This window comes from Acinonyx jubatus, chromosome E1 (assembly GCF_027475565.1).
Source record: "Acinonyx jubatus isolate Ajub_Pintada_27869175 chromosome E1, VMU_Ajub_asm_v1.0, whole genome shotgun sequence".
NCBI lineage: Eukaryota > Metazoa > Chordata > Mammalia > Carnivora > Felidae > Acinonyx > Acinonyx jubatus.
In genome coordinates this window covers 38162500-38177822 of record NC_069397.1, presented here as the reverse complement: position 1 = coordinate 38177822, position 15323 = coordinate 38162500, and the positions used below count along the sequence as shown (strand labels likewise).

At 47.7% G+C, this 15323-nt stretch overlaps 1 protein-coding gene across 1 annotated transcript; it reads right to left on the bottom strand.

Annotated features, from left to right (window-relative positions):
* Nucleotides 1-160: 160 nt before the first annotated feature.
* PSMD3 (proteasome 26S subunit, non-ATPase 3) lies at nt 161-15312 on the bottom strand. The gene is made up of 12 exons (XM_027033843.2): nt 14940-15312; nt 12538-12728; nt 10862-10999; nt 8690-8826; nt 7764-7954; nt 7520-7623; nt 2987-3101; nt 2764-2883; nt 2516-2619; nt 2093-2248; nt 825-875; nt 161-616 (listed from the first exon to the last, which is right to left on the bottom strand). The coding sequence occupies exons 1-12, from the start codon at nt 15151-15153 to the stop codon at nt 539-541; spliced, it is 1599 nt and encodes a 532-aa protein (XP_026889644.1). The 5' UTR covers nt 15154-15312; the 3' UTR covers nt 161-538.
* Between the last annotated feature and the right edge of the window lie 11 nt (nt 15313-15323).

Below are 15323 nucleotides of genomic sequence, written 5' to 3'. Positions count from 1 at the left end.
CTCTTCACCCTGCCCTTGGCCTCATTCTCATCCACAGTCACATCAGGTCCCCAGATTACACTGGGGCTGGCCCTCCCAAGACCAGGAAGGAAAAATCTGGGTCTGTCAATACTGCAGGTATGAAGAGTGCAGTCTAGTTATTAAATGATGCACAAAGAGCTTTGGAGAACTTTTTATTGTTTAAAAATCATAATTGAGGCTTCAAAAAACATACAACCCAACACATGTCCCGATTCCAGTCCCGGACTTCCGGGAGAGCACAGATTCCCTCCCATCTTGCTGCCCACACCACTAGCCAGGACCCTGCCCTGGGGAGGCTGCCTGCCCACCCTCCTGCCCACCATGTGATATGTCACTGGCTGGGGAGGGGTCCTGGGGTGAGGTGGGGGTGACTGGCTCCCTGCACCCCTCACCCCCTGCACATATGCTGTCTGTGAGACATGTATGGTAAAGGGGCCAGTTCCCTGGGCAGGGGGCCCCAAGGGGAAAAGATAAAGAGCCATTCCCGACTCACCCCACTCCTCCCCAGCCCCCCAGCTCAAGGGAAGCTGTCATCATCATCTTCGGCCATCTCCTTGGCAAACTCCAAGTCCTGCTGCTCTCGCTCGCGCCGTTCCTGGGGCAAGAGGTGGGGTGAGGGCTGGGCTGCTGGGGACCAGTGAGGCTCTCTCACACAGTGCTTCACCGAGCCCAACCCACCCCAAGGTCAGGGACTGCCAGAGCTTCAGAACTACTCCCAGCCCTTCCAGAAACTGCCCCCCACTCTTCCCTCTCTGTAGGGAAGTTTGAGCTTTCAGTCTTATCCAAAGCAGAAAGCACCTTACCTCTGCAGACTCCAAGTCCTTGTTGTATGATTTGGGAGGAAACCTCATGGCCTGAATGAAGCACAGTAGAGACAGGAGCAAGATAAAGACAAGGCATGCACTGAACATATGTTTATTGTGCTCCTTCTGTGTACTGGGCACCACAACATGAATTAGGCTATTCATTCTCTAGTTTAGTCTAGTGAGGAGCTAGACATGGAAGGTAATTACTACTATACCATGTGGCAAACACTGGAAATGAGAATCAAGACATTCTCACTGGCCAGGGAGGGGGACTGGCAGTGAGGAGGAAAACAGAGGAAAGGAACTGACTGCTTGTGGGAATGGAGGAAAGGCATTCCAGGCAGAGGTTTCAATGTGTGAAAAGGCCTGGCCTGAGTTCAGTGGGGCCAGCCGGGGGGTGGGGGTGGGGAGGGAGGAGAGGAAGGAAAAGTGGGTAGAGAGGAAAAGAGCACCTGGGAAGTGAGCCTAGAGACAAGGGGAACCAGGTCACAGAGGGCCTTTCATGTCTCCCCGAGAACAACATTTACCTGATTTTAAGCAAGGTCACAACATCCCTAGTTTCTTGGGGCAAGAAGAGGCCAGGAAATTTGGCAAACAGAGGGCACCTGGGTGGCTCAGTCGGTTAAGCATCTGACTCTTGATTCTGGCTCACGTCATGATTTTGGGGAGCCCTGGGTTGGGCTCTGCACTGACAGCACAGAGCCTGTTTGGGATTCTCTCCTTCTCTCTTTGTCCCTCCCCTCCCTGCTCATGTGTGCTCTCTCTCTCAAAATAAACTTTAAAAAAAAAAAAAAAAATTTGGCGAACAGTACCAGCACCCAACTCAGTGCCTGCCACAGGATAAGAGCTTAACGACCTTTTGAGGAACTAGATACCCACCCTACCTTTTCCACAATTCAGACTTCACTAAGTGTCTTAAGACAGTGATTTCGTTTAATGTCCTCAACCCTGAAAACAGACAGGGCAGGTAATCTCCCCATCGGTTTCATAGATGGAGAAACAGAGGTTCAGACAAGGTGAAGGACTCAGATTTGGAAGCAAATCTGGAACCTTGTACTGTGAATCCATCTGGTTCCCTCCCGGGCAACCAGACCCTTAGAAGCAGGCGAAGGTCGTATAGGCCCACATGCCAAGTCCTTCATTCACTCTGGGACCCCCTGCCCTGCCATTCAGGGACTTTACAGAGATGGTCCGGGATCTAGGCCAACCTCCTCTGAGGAATTCGCAGGTGCTGCTAACCCCCCTCTACAGCCCCGGCTTCTCACCTTGACGGACATGTTGTGGATATCTAGACAGAAGGAGATGCGCTGGTGGAAGGCCAGCTGGGGCTCACGGGTGGAGTAGATATCAATCATCTCCTTGGACTGGACGTAGCCCTTCTCGTGGTTGATGCTGGCCTCAATGACACCATCCCGGATGGCCTGCCAGCCCCCAAATAAAGGAAAAGTCACCAGAAAGCCCATCTTCTAAATCTGAGAACATCCTGTCCTGTCCCTCTCCTCCTCACACTTGTACACTCACTCACGTACACACACTCTCTGGCAACTTCCTGGCCTCATTGTAAGGCCAGCACTCCCTGAAAAGACCATGCCACTACTGAACCCATTCCCTTCCTTGGCCAGTCTCCCATTCCCACCCCTTGAAATATGGCAGGAGGGTAGCAACTGCAGTCCCGGAACTGGCCCCACCTTGGCAACAATGAACTCTGCATCCTCTGGGCTATCCAGCTGCAGCTTCTGGGCGATGTCGGCCAGGGAGATTCGGGAATAGGAAAGGCTGATCATGCGCACACCTGGGAGAGGAAGGAGCACTGGGGTGGGCAGGGTGGCCACAGACCCTCTGCCCACCCATGGACACCCACAGGGTTGCCACCATCCCTTGCAGAAGCTGATCTGGGTCCTGCTCTTCCAGCAGCTTCTCAGACTCAGATCCACACCTGTCTTAATGACGTTGTGCCGTAGTCGGATGATTAGGGTATAGGTCCCATCTGCTTGAAACTTCTCTCCAAACTGGTCCAGGACCTGGTTGAACTTGGCAAGGTTTCCGGTCCTGACAGCTGGAGCGGGGAGGAGTGGATCAGATGATGCAAACGGGCAAACCCACTGAAAAGGCCACAGCGCTAGGGGCCTGGCAAGCTCTGGGAGCGGGACCACCCTTACCTTGAGTAAGAAGGAAGTAGGGCATGAGCGAGCGCTTGAGAGATGGCTGACGGAACTGTAGCCGGTCTGGGATCTCCCCAAGCAGCAGCTCCACCACAATCAGAAGCTTGTGCACCTGGCAGTGTGTGACACAGGAACACAGTGGGCAGGGAGCCCCAGCAGGAGGGAGAAGGGAGAGAAATGGGGCTTCAGTGCAGTCAGATGCATTGGGAAACAGGGAAAATGGCACTGCGATTAGGCCCATGCAGAGCTGGGCGTGGAATTGAAGATCTGCCTCCAGAGCCAGGTACTGGGAAGATCTGCCTTTTTGCCCACACTGAGCCCTAAATTCCAGTTAATCTGGCTAATCCATACACACTGCTCTGCCATGGCAACAATCTGGAAGTACAGGCCAGATGGGTATGTCCTGTGGCTCCGAAATAGTGAGAAAACAGGGCTTAGTGGCCTAGGGAATGGAGTGTGGGTCAGCCAAAGATGCTGGTTAGAGAGGTGGATCGTTCCTGGAGGAGAGGAGGTGAATGTGTAGAACAAGTTATCTGGGTAGAGGCAGAAGCTCAGGAAGGGGACTGGCAGAACCTCAGTGAATGACCCGGGTATGGATGCAGAAGGCTGGCTGGAAAATTTGGCCCTTCCTTCTCCATAAAACTGTGAGTACCTCTGTGCGTCTACCATGGATTCAGTACCATGGGAGGAAAACCGTAAGAGGGGTGACGCCTAGCAATTAAGGAGCTTCCTACCAAGCTGGGACGAACCTGGGACGAACAGGAACACAGACAGCTAGATCGTGTGATATCAAGTCACAAGAGAAGTAAGGGGTTAAAATGGGTAGTGGGCTGGGGGCACCCGGGTGGCTCAGTTGGTTAAGTGTCCAGCTTTGGCTCAGGTCATGATCTTGCGGCTCATGAGTTCGAGCCCCACCATCGGGCTCTGTGCTGACAGCACAGAGCCTGGAGCCTGCTTCGGATTCTATGTCTCCTCTCTCTCTGCCCCTCTCCTGCTCGCTCGCTCTCTCTCTCTCTCTCTCTCTAAAATAAACATTAAAAAAAAAAAAAATGGGTGGTGGGTGATCATGCCCACACCCACCCATATAATACCCATGATGTTGCCCAGTTCCCTGGAGTAATCCATGAGTGAGGGGAAATGCAGGAAAAAGGCTAAAGTTAATATATGCCATAGGATTCTGATGAAGCAGAAAAAGGAAGGAGGTTGTTTCAGTCAAGGAAACAGATTAGAAAAGAGGTGGATAAGTGTGAGGACACACCCCAAGAAAGTCTGGAAGGCGATGAAAGATGATGGGCCAGTCTAAGGATGTGCTGTTTTGAAAAGCAGGCTGAGCTCAGAGTTTGGAGACAGTATGCTAGTATATACTCACTAGCTAGGAAATGCTGAGTAACGAAGTCCTTGGTATCCTAGTCCCTAAAATAGGTGGCAGTGGCACCGGACCGTAATGCCCAGCCTGCCTACCTCACAAGACTGTAATGCTCTATTGTGCAGGTAAGGCAGAGCAATGCAAGCTTCCTGGGCAAGGCAGGCACGGGCCTGGAGCTCTTTTTAGTTAGGCAGTTGTGTGGAAGCTGGGTTGGTAAAGGGGAGGATGATGACCAGAAATGCTAGTGGCCTGAACAAGGGCACCAGTGATACCAGAGAGGAGACAAATACAAAAGACATGGGGACAAATCAACAGATAACTTAGTGATGTGGAAGGAGGGGTGGTAGTGGTGGTGAGTCTGGGATGATCCTGAAGCTCCTATCTTGATTGGGAGAGCAGAAGGAAGGACTGGTAAGGGGTACTCAGAGGGGTTTGCTTTGGACAAGCTTTGTGTGAGGAGTATCTATACAGAGATGTGTGGTGGGAAGCTGGATTTGTAGATCTGGTGTTCATAAGAGGGGTCAGAATTAGTATCAAGCTGAAGTCTGAACCCCCAAACTCATATGTTGAAGTCCTTAACCCCTCAGGACCTCAGAATGTGACTACACAGGCACCCCTCAGCGATATCACAGGTTCGGTTCCAGATCACAACAAAGTGAGTATCACAATAAGGTGAGTCAAAGGACTTTTTGGTTTCCCAGTGCACACAGAGTTGTTTACACTGTACCATAATCTATTAAGTATGCAATAACATTATATTAAAAAACAAAAAACACTATATGTACCTTAATCTGAAGATATCTTGTTAAAAAACGCTATCATCTGGTCTTCCAACAAGTAGTAACCACTGATCCCGGATCAGCATAACTGATATCATAATGAAAAGTTTGAGGGGTGCTTGGGTTGCTCAGTCAGTTAAGTGTCTGACTCACGGTTTGTGAGATCAAGCCCTACATGGAGCTCTGCACTGACAGCAAGGAGCCTGCTTGGGATTCTCTTTCTGCCCCTCCCCAGCTCATGCACGCACTCTCTCTTAAAATAAACTTAAAACAAACAAACAAACAAACAAACAAACAAACAAACTTTGAAGTATTGTGAGGAAGACCAAAATGTGACACAGAGACATGAAGTGAGCAAATGCTGTTGGAAAAATGGTGCCGTGACACTTGCTCATTGCAGGGTTGCCACTAACCTGCAATTTATAAAAAGCGTGTATGTGCGAAGTACAATAAAACAAGGTATGCCTGTATTTGGAGACAGAGCTTTTAAAGAGATAATTAAGGGGCATGAGGTCATATGAGTGGGTCCTAATCCAATATGACTGGTATCCTTATAAGAGATTAGGATACAGTCAGGCAGAGAAGGAAGACCATTTGAAGAGATTAGAAGATGACGGCCATCTATAAGGAAGAGAGGTCCTTAGGAGAAACTAACCATGCGGACACATTGATGTTAGACTTCTGGCTTTCAGAACTATGAGGAAATAGATCTCTGTTGCTTAAGCCACCCAGTCTGTGGTAGCTTGGTGTGACGGCTCGAACAGACTAAGATAGTTAGAAATGGATTCTGGTGAAGCATCATGGAGGTCTGTGTTGAGCCATGCAAGCAAGGAAGCTCACCCAAGGAGAGAATGCGAGTTTCACTATGGGTGAATAAGCTTTCAAAGTGCTGTAGACCCCACTTTAAACCTGAGGCCTCTTTTTACACATTTTCCTTCTCTCTGCTTTACTTCAAGCTAGCTTCTCTTTTTCCATCCCTTCCTAGCTTCTCCAAGGCCCTGGCCCATCACCTGTTTGCTTAAGTCCCTCTGGGTGGAAGTTTCCCTAACTCTGCTTCTTCCTCTCTCAAGCAACCACTCCATCTCTTTCCTGGCCAAAGATCTCTCACTCTAGCCCTTTCTGCTCCTTCCTGCTGCCTGGCTCCACCACAGAAAACTCTGAAACCTTATCCATCTTTACCAGAGTAAAGTCTGGTTTGAGAATCCTACTTGACCCCACAATGTCTCTCTCCAGGACACAACAATTTATATGCTAATTACCTGTGTTTTCAGAAACTTTAGTGTATGTCCTATGTTGTAAGTAATCAACATTCTGCACATGTACTGTGTAGGTCTGAAAAGCCATTCCCTTCTGGAAAATTCTACCAATTTGCAAGCACCAGATTAAATTTAACTTTTTAAGGATGTCTTTAATTATTTGACCAAAATCAAACCTTTCTTTGTTTTTTTTTTTTTTAATTTTTTTTTCAACGTTTTTTATTTTATTTTTGGGACAGAGACAGACAGAGCATGAACGGGGGAGGGGCAGAGAGAGAGGGAGACACAGAATCGGAAACAGGCTCCAGGCTCCGAGCCATTAGCCCAGAGCCTGACGCGGGGCTTGAACTCACGGACCGCGAGATTGTGACCTGGCTGAAATCGGACGCTCAACCGACTGCGCCACCCAGGCGCCCAAACCTGTCTTTCTTTGAACTTCTGAACAGAAACAGACCAAATCTCAACTACACTGACTTAATCATTGTACATTTTCATCCTCTCCTCTTTCAAGCGCACTAGGAGGTAGAGGTCACGTTGACGTGGGAACAGAGGTTTGTAGTCGAGAAACCTGGGTCCAAATTCTGGCTACCAGGCTCTGTGACTTTACAAAGGTTCTCAAACCTTTCTAGGTCAATGTTCTTTACCTATCTCACAGTGCCTAATACCAAGGTCACCACTCAAAAAAAAAAATACTAGGGTGACTGACAGCTATTAGGTGGCCAAGGTTTATCTCCACCCAAACCAGTCAGCCTTATGGAGATTTTCTGGATTCCCTGGCTACAGAGAACACTGCTCCCAAATGGGCATGTGAGAAACCAGAGAAGAGTCTGGGGATTCTCAACATAATCCGGGCCCGTGCCTGGAATGACTGTAAAGAGCGCTGGGGCAATGGGAATATTCTAAACCTATCTACCAAGGAGAATACTCTCTCTGAACATAACCACCAGAGGTGCAGCTAGTATCTGCTTAATGTGCTTTGACCAATGTTATTACCCATAAATGCACTATGCACAATGCTACACCTTTTGGATAATGAAGGTTAGGGACACCTTCCCTGGTCTGTGTAGGGAAAGAGAACCAAAGCCTTATCAGATGAGTAAGTAGTGTAGGGATGAGAACTGCTGCTCACCGTCTGTTTGAAGCCGACAGCTGTGTGCTGAGGGGCCTTGCGAAGGGCATTGGTCATTGTTCTCCGGGCCTCTGAGTACTCCAACTGAATAGCTTTGATTCGCCCTGGGGGTAGAGAAGGGAGTGGGTCAAGAGAATGGCATCATCCAAAGCCCCTTGCAAACCAGTGTCAGATGGGTGTCTCATGCACCAAGTGAGCCTGAGACACCTTCTGATCTGACTCAAGGGTCGGGCCCATTGCTCACCTGTGTAGTAGAGGTACCTGGCCCACTCATTGTTGTTGGCCTGCTCGGGGAACACGGACTTGGACACCAGCTTCTCAGCCTGGTCGTACAAGCTGTAGTGTAGGTAGTTCCGCAGCAGGAGGTTCAGCAGGGTGGCCTGCCCATCCGCATCATGCCGAAGGGTGGCTGTCCGGAGCCGAGCATGCAAGAAGCTTCAAGAAGGAAAGAAAAGAGATATCAAAGGGCTCAAATAAGAACTCTTTGAATTGCTCTGACCTCTCCATTCTCTCTCAATTCCAAGAAAAGTGACACAGACTGCTTTTCTGGTTTTTCACTGAATACTCAACTATTGAGTGCCTGCGGCGTGAAGCACTATTCTAGGTGCACCAAAAGGACACAACTCTGCATTCTCGTGGGGGTGACAGACAATGATCATGATAAGTAAGTGTATTACTTAGCATGATAGGAGGAGATCACGGCTATGGAGAAATGAGGGTAAGTGTAATAGGGAACACAGGAGGTGAGGAGGATGGGGTTGCAATTTTAAATAGTTTGATCAGGGTAGGACTTGCTGAGAAAGGAACAATTAAACAAAGGCTTGAAGGAAGTAGGGAGAAGAGCATTCTCGGTAGAGAGAAGAGCGTGCCTGTCATGCCCCAGGAAGAGCAGGGAGGCCAGTGTGGGGAGTCAGGCGAGCAGAGGGTGCTGGAGTCAAGAAGGCAGTAACAAGGGCCAGAGCACATCAGGCTTTATGTGCTATCACGAGGACTTCAACTCTTCCCTGAGGAAAATGGGGAGCCACCACAAGCTCTAAGCAGAGGAGTGAAATGTTTTCTAGCCTGTCCTTCCACCCTTGACCTACCAGTCAGTACTCCCTTGATGTGGAGTAAAGAGAAGAGCCTGGGGGATAGTTCTTAACTTTAGGGTCAGACCTTGGCCACCCGTACCTGCGCACCACATCCAGCTTGTCCAGGAACTCATAGACCCGGGCATGATAGTAGTAACACTTTGCGGCCACAAGGTCCAGGGCCCGGCGGTTCTGAGTGCTGATCTTCTGCATTAGGTCATCAGAGATCTTCTGTGCCTGGGGAGGCAGCCAAAAGAGAATCTAGTGGCAGTTCCTCGAAAGCTTGGACGTGGAGCAATCACATGAACCAGCACTCCCCTTCTACGCATAAATCCAGGAGAATTGGAAACATGTTCACATAAAAGCTTGTATGCAAATGTTCATAGCAGCATTATTATTACCAAAAAGTGAAATGATCCCTCCAAGTGCCCATCACTGGATACATGGATAAACTAAATGCAGCATATCCCTACAATGGAATATTATTCACCCACAAAAAGGGCTGGACTACAGATCCACACTACGACATGGACAAACCTACAATACGTTATGCTAAGTCAAAGAAACCATACATAAAAGGCCATGTATTATAGAATTCCATTTATATGAGATGTCAGAATAGGAAAATCCATGAGCCAGAAAATGGAGATGAGTAGTTGCTGGAGGCTGGGGGGAATGGGGAATGACTATTAACAGCAATGGCGTCTCTTTTGGGGGTGACGAAATTATTCTGGAATTAGACAGTGATGATGGTTGTACAACCTTGTGAACACACCAAAACCCACTGAACTGTACACTTGATTTTTTTATAACTGTTTTTAAAGTTTATTTATTTTGAGAGAGAAAGAGCCTGAGTGAGGGAGAGGCAGAGAGGGAGAGAGAAGAGAATCCCAAGCAGGCTCTGTATTGTCAGTGCAGAGCCTGACACAGGGCTCAAACTCACAAACTGTGAGATCATGACCTGTGCTGAAATCAAGAGTCAGACACTTAACTGACTGAGCCGCCAGGAGCCCCATAATTGATTTTATTTTATATCTTCTTTTTTTAAAGTTTACTTATTTTTGAGAGAGAGAGAGAGACAGAGAGAGAGGGAGGAAGAGAGGTGAACTAGCAGGGAAGGGGCAGAGAGAGGAGACAGAATCTGAAGCAGGCTCCAGGCTCTGAGATGTCAGAGCAGAGCCTGACGCAGGGCTCAAACCCAAAGGCTGTGACATCATGACCTAAGCTGAAGGAGGATGATTAACTGACTGAGCCACCCAGGCGCCCTTCATTTTATTTTAAGTACTCTCTGTACCCAATGTTGGGCTCGAACTCATGACCTGGAGACCAAGAGTCAGACGCTCTACTGACTGAGCCAGCCAGGTACCCCTGAATTGTACACTTTAAAGGGGGTGAATTATGGGGCACCTGGGTGGCTTAGTCAGTTGAGCATCCGACTTTGGCTCAGGTCATGATCTCACAGTTCATGGGTTGGAGCCCTCCCATAGGGCTCTGTGCTGACAGCTCAGAACCTGAGCCTGCTTCAGATTCTGTGTCTCCCTCTCTCTTTGCCCCTCCCCCATTTGCACACACTCTCTCTCTCTCAAAAATAAATATTAAAAAACTAAAAAAAAAAAAATAAAATAAAGGGGTGAATTATATTTAGAAACAAACAAAAACCAACTCAAGGCAAGGCAAGGAAAAAACAAAACAGGAAATTGAGAGGGACCTGTCATTTCTTAAGCATGCTCTTGGGATAGTGGCTGTGATGGCAAAGAAGTTGGCCCCAGTCAGAGGGAGAAGTGGTAGAGCAGTATCCATGGAGTTGTTCAGTCCCATGAAAAGAGCTGCTACTTATTAAAATATTGTGAAAGCTTACTATATGCAGATCGTTGTGCCAGTATTTTACTTAATGCCAACAATGATCTTGTAAATTGGGCACTATTTTCCCCATTTGACATAAGGCCAGGAGAAATTAATTTGCCTAAGGTATAGCTGGGATTTGAACGTTGGTTTCTATCTCCAAATCTCTATCCTAACAGAATCCACAACACCAGCACTATGCCACAGACAAGCACAGAATGGTGGCCGCCAGCCCCTTCCCATGGTGTCTGAATTGGAGCTGAGGGGGCTTCCTGGATGTGGAGTTAGGTGTGTTCCCACATGGGGTAAGAGTCTGGGGGGCTGTTTAAGAGCCCAGTGATTCTCTCCATTTCTTCACCAGAGACAATCTCTCCCACAAAACCCATGCACTGCTTGAGACATGTTAACCTTGCCCACTGGCCCTGGATACCTCTTTGTAGCGTTTGCTGTTCATCAGGAAGATGACCACGAGGAGCTGTAGATAGGCTTCCACCTCAGGCAGGAGGGGTGCTGATGCAGCTTTTCCTGTTCGGGGACGGAACTGTAAATCAGCTTCGGTGTCCATGGGCTAGGAGAAGACATGAATTACTGTGGAAAAGCTCAGTCAGATCAGCCAACCAAGAATTTACTAAACACTCACGATGAATGCCTACTATGTGCAAGATTTTTCTAGGTATTGGGGATACAAAAATAAAGATGGCACACAGTCACCTTCTGAAAGAAGTCAAGGAGGCTGGCAATAGAAACAAGAAAAGGGTTACAGGAATGTAACAGACATCTTTACAGAATATAATGGGGACAGAAAGGATGATGTAAGGAGCCCTCAAAAAACCTACATTCTAAGGAGAGATTAAACCACCACACCTGGAACCACTGCAAATTTGATCAGATAGGGTTTAATAAAGTAACATTAATTCTAGAGATGAAATCAAGAATAATGAGATATAATTTTTTTTTTGTGGGAACAAAGGAAATTTGGGGGAAGTGACATATACATAGTACTTATTATCAGATCTAGTCACCAAAGCTGGAATAATATGCAACAGATCAAAAAGCAAACATGTTGGGTGAATTTAGAGGTATAGGGTTAAAAAACATTCCAGGTGAGGTTGGGGGGAGGGTGCTTTCTTGTTCCCAGACAATACACTCTTCTTCATCATTCCACCTCAAGGGATTGAGTTTTCACATCCATGGAACAGCCTGTGAGCGTATAGGATTTTAGTGAGATGAAGGTGGCTGAAGGGACAACGTGGTTTGAGAAGGGTCAGGACCTGTACATAAGGGGGATTTTACAGCCGGAAAGGAAAAGGAGAGGTCTTTCGTGGCATGGAGAACACTGCCTGCACCAAATTTCATCAGCATTCACTATGTGCCAGGGAAGGTTCTAAGACATTCCTTTACTCAGCCTCATCCCCCGAATCTGTTCACTACATTTAACAATGAAAATGAGGCATAAGGAGGTTAGGTCACTTGCTCAAGTCCCACAAGTACCAAATGGTATAGCTGGGGTTCAAATTTGACTCCACCTCCAAAACCTGTATTCTTTTTTTAACATTTTATTTTGGTTTTTTATTTATTTTTTGAGAGAGAGCACACTCACACAAGATGGGAAGGGGCAGAGAGAGGGAGAGAGACAATCCTAAGCAGACTCCACCTCACAAACTGTGAGATCATGACCTGAGTTGAGATCAAGAGTCAGACGCTTAACTGAGCCACGCAGGTGCTCCCAGAACCTGTGCTCTTAACCACTGTTTTATACGTCCTCCTCAGTGAGGATTCAGAGGTGGTGGTACCTTCTCCTAGGACAATGGAGACACCACCCAACTGGAGGAGAGTGCTTGTGCTGAGGAGCAGCGTTAAGTGAGTTTGGTTCAAAGGGTCCTGATTCCCAGTTTTTTTCCCTGACTCAGAAGAATGACACTATAGGGCAGAAAGATGGTTCCCTTGTTAGGGGACAAATGAGTCTTAAAATGGGCTGCTTTGCTTCACTACTCAGCTACAGCAGGTAATCAGGTCTTCAGGATGGGAAACATTACATCAAGGGGTGGGGTGGGGGGATGTGGTCTGAGACCAAGCCTGCATCCTTTAAGCACCTGACTCACTCACCTCTTCCAGGAAGGGTAGCAGGAAGTCTCGAGTGGCATTATTTGAGGTGAAGAAGCCATGTACAGCCTTATACAGAACGTAGTGGTTGAGGCGACGTGATGTGGAAGGGAGCATCCGCAGGGCCCTCAGCACAAATCGAGGCTCCTTGCCCGAAACTGCCTTCTCCAGCTGTTTCACATGCTCTTTAATGTCTGTGGAGGACCACAGAAGAAAACAATGTTACTTCCAATTCTTCCTATTCCCTCCCACCCTCCAGGCAAGTAGTTCTAGGGAACCTCTTATAAAAGGGCAAGATGTAGCCAACCACTTCTTTTGCCTAGTAGGGTTAAGCAATACTTACAGATGCCAAATAATGATTTTAAGACATAACCAAGAGACAAAAATTAAAGCTGGGGTAGGGGAAAGGGTAGAGGGTGACAGAAAGGGGAAGGTAAAGAGAACAACAAAAAACAAGACAAACACATGGAGATTTAACAGATCTCTATACAGGAAAAGACTTTCTAAATGTAAACAATGGTAGAGGGGCACCTGGCTCAGAAGGCTCTTGATTTTGGCTGTCATTATCCCATGGTTTGTATAGGACTTGGCACTAACAACACGGAGCCTGTTTGGGATTTTCTCTCTCCCTCTCTCCGCCCCTCCCCACCCTCTCTTTTTCTCAAAATAACTTAAAAAAAAAAAAAAAACGCAATGGGAGAAGTCATACACATACACACACACACACGTGCGCGCACACGCATGATGAACTCCACTCTAAAAAATCCTTCCGAATAACTGAAAAAAAATATTTGCAACAAATGTGACCAGAGTCATGTTCTTATTTTACAAAGAACTTGCATAAATAATTAGGACAAGTAAAAATGAACACAAATGGGGCGCCGGGGTGGCTCAGTCAGTTAAATGTCTGACTTCGGCTTGGGTCATGATCTCACGGTTTGTGGGTTGGAGCCCAGCATCGGGCTCTGTGCAGACAGCTCAGAGCCTGGAGCCTGCTCTGGATTCTGTGTCTCCCTCTCTCTGCCGCTCCCCCACTCAGAGTGTGTGTGTGTGTGTGTGTGTGTGTGTGTGTGTCAAAAAAAAAACATTTAAAAAAACCACAAATAGACAATACAAAAAGAAATATAGCTAACTGACATGAAAATACATTTTACTAGCTTTTGAATAATTGCAAATGGAAATGTTTTCAACTACCAAACTGGTAATATTTAAGAAATCATAACAGAGTTACCAGTGAACAGGATATTTCTGTTGGTATAACATAAATCAGTACAGTTTCTCTGGACAATACCTACCCAAAACCTTAAAAACGCCTACCCTTTCAATTCAGGCATATTTAGAATCTATACTGAAGAAATAATTGTAAAGGTAGACTAAAAACCTGGTCACAAAGATGACTGTTGAAAAATTATTTATAACAGTAAAAAACTGGAAACTAAAGTGTCTAGGAATAAGGGAATACATTTCATTGGTAGTTTCTTAGTTACCTTTGTACACTTAGCATAGGGTGCCTGGGTCCCATCAATGACACAGTAATGATAACTGCTAACATTACAGAGGGTTTACTATGTGTCCATCATTAGAGAGAAAACCCAATGAACAATCTGGTTCCACTTGATCCAGAGCTGGGAAAATAGCTCAAGGGTCACAGTGGGAAGCTCTCAGTCTACCCACTCCAAATGTGGACAGGATCTCTAAGAAAAATGTGAATTTGGAGGAGCAAGAGGGCTGTAAGAAACTGGAAACAAGCACTTAGGAGAAAAGAAATGGAGGAATTGGTTCATATTTTAGGTCGAAGATATTAGGAACTCAAAGATGACACCTAAAAACTTGCAAGTCTGTAAAATGTTTAAACTCTTTAGAAACAGGAGTAAGGGAGCAGAAGTACATTGGGATTGTTGGGGAACCTTCGTTACAGAAACAAGAAAGCAAGATACTGAGTAGAAAGTCTTCTCTTAGGTGAATTTACTAGAGATAGCTGGCAAAAGAAAACTTTTGTAGTCTTAAAATTCAAGGGCCAGTATTCTGCGTCACCCTGACACCCTTTATACACAAATACAAACACTGGTTTCTGGTGGGATCAATCATATGCTGGGGGCGTTAGAATCAGTTCGGTGGATGTAAACAGAGTAGGTCAGAGAAGACCTAGAAGAGGGAGTCTACAGGCCCAGTGAGACCTACTTCTAGATGCAACTCAGGCAGAGGAAGGAGGTGTGTGTGAAGGGAGGAGTCCGGAACCTGGAGAGAAGGTTCAGTTATTGGGACTGGGGTCGGGAGTGTCAGGGGACTGGAGGTGGGCACTGGGGATATTCCTAAAGAACCGGGGATGGTGGAAGCTGCGCTCCGGATCCCGAGGAGCGCTGTCATCCGTGATCACAGCACGTCCCCGGCCCGGGCTCTCGTACCCTCCAAGGTGACGGTGTCCAGCTCTCGCTGGGAGTGCTCAGCCGCCGCCGTTTTGCTGTCAGCTTCTCCCGCTGACGCGCCACCCGCCGCCGCCTCCTCTTTCATCTCCACATCCTGGGGAGTCGGGGGCGGCGGTGGTTCTTGCTCCCCTCCGCCCGGCGGCGGCTTTGCCTTGTCCGCGCCGCGGCGGCGCCCCGAGCCCTCCTGTTTCATGGTGCCCGGGGTCGCGGCCTAGTCCGGGGACAGAGACCGGGGGTTCGCGTGAATCCTCGCACCAGAAATCAGGAACCGAGCCGGGCCTGCACACGAGCGCGGGCTCGCGACGGGCCGCACGATGACTGAGCAGCTGCAAACCCTTTCCCGGCGCTGGGCCTTCTGGGAAA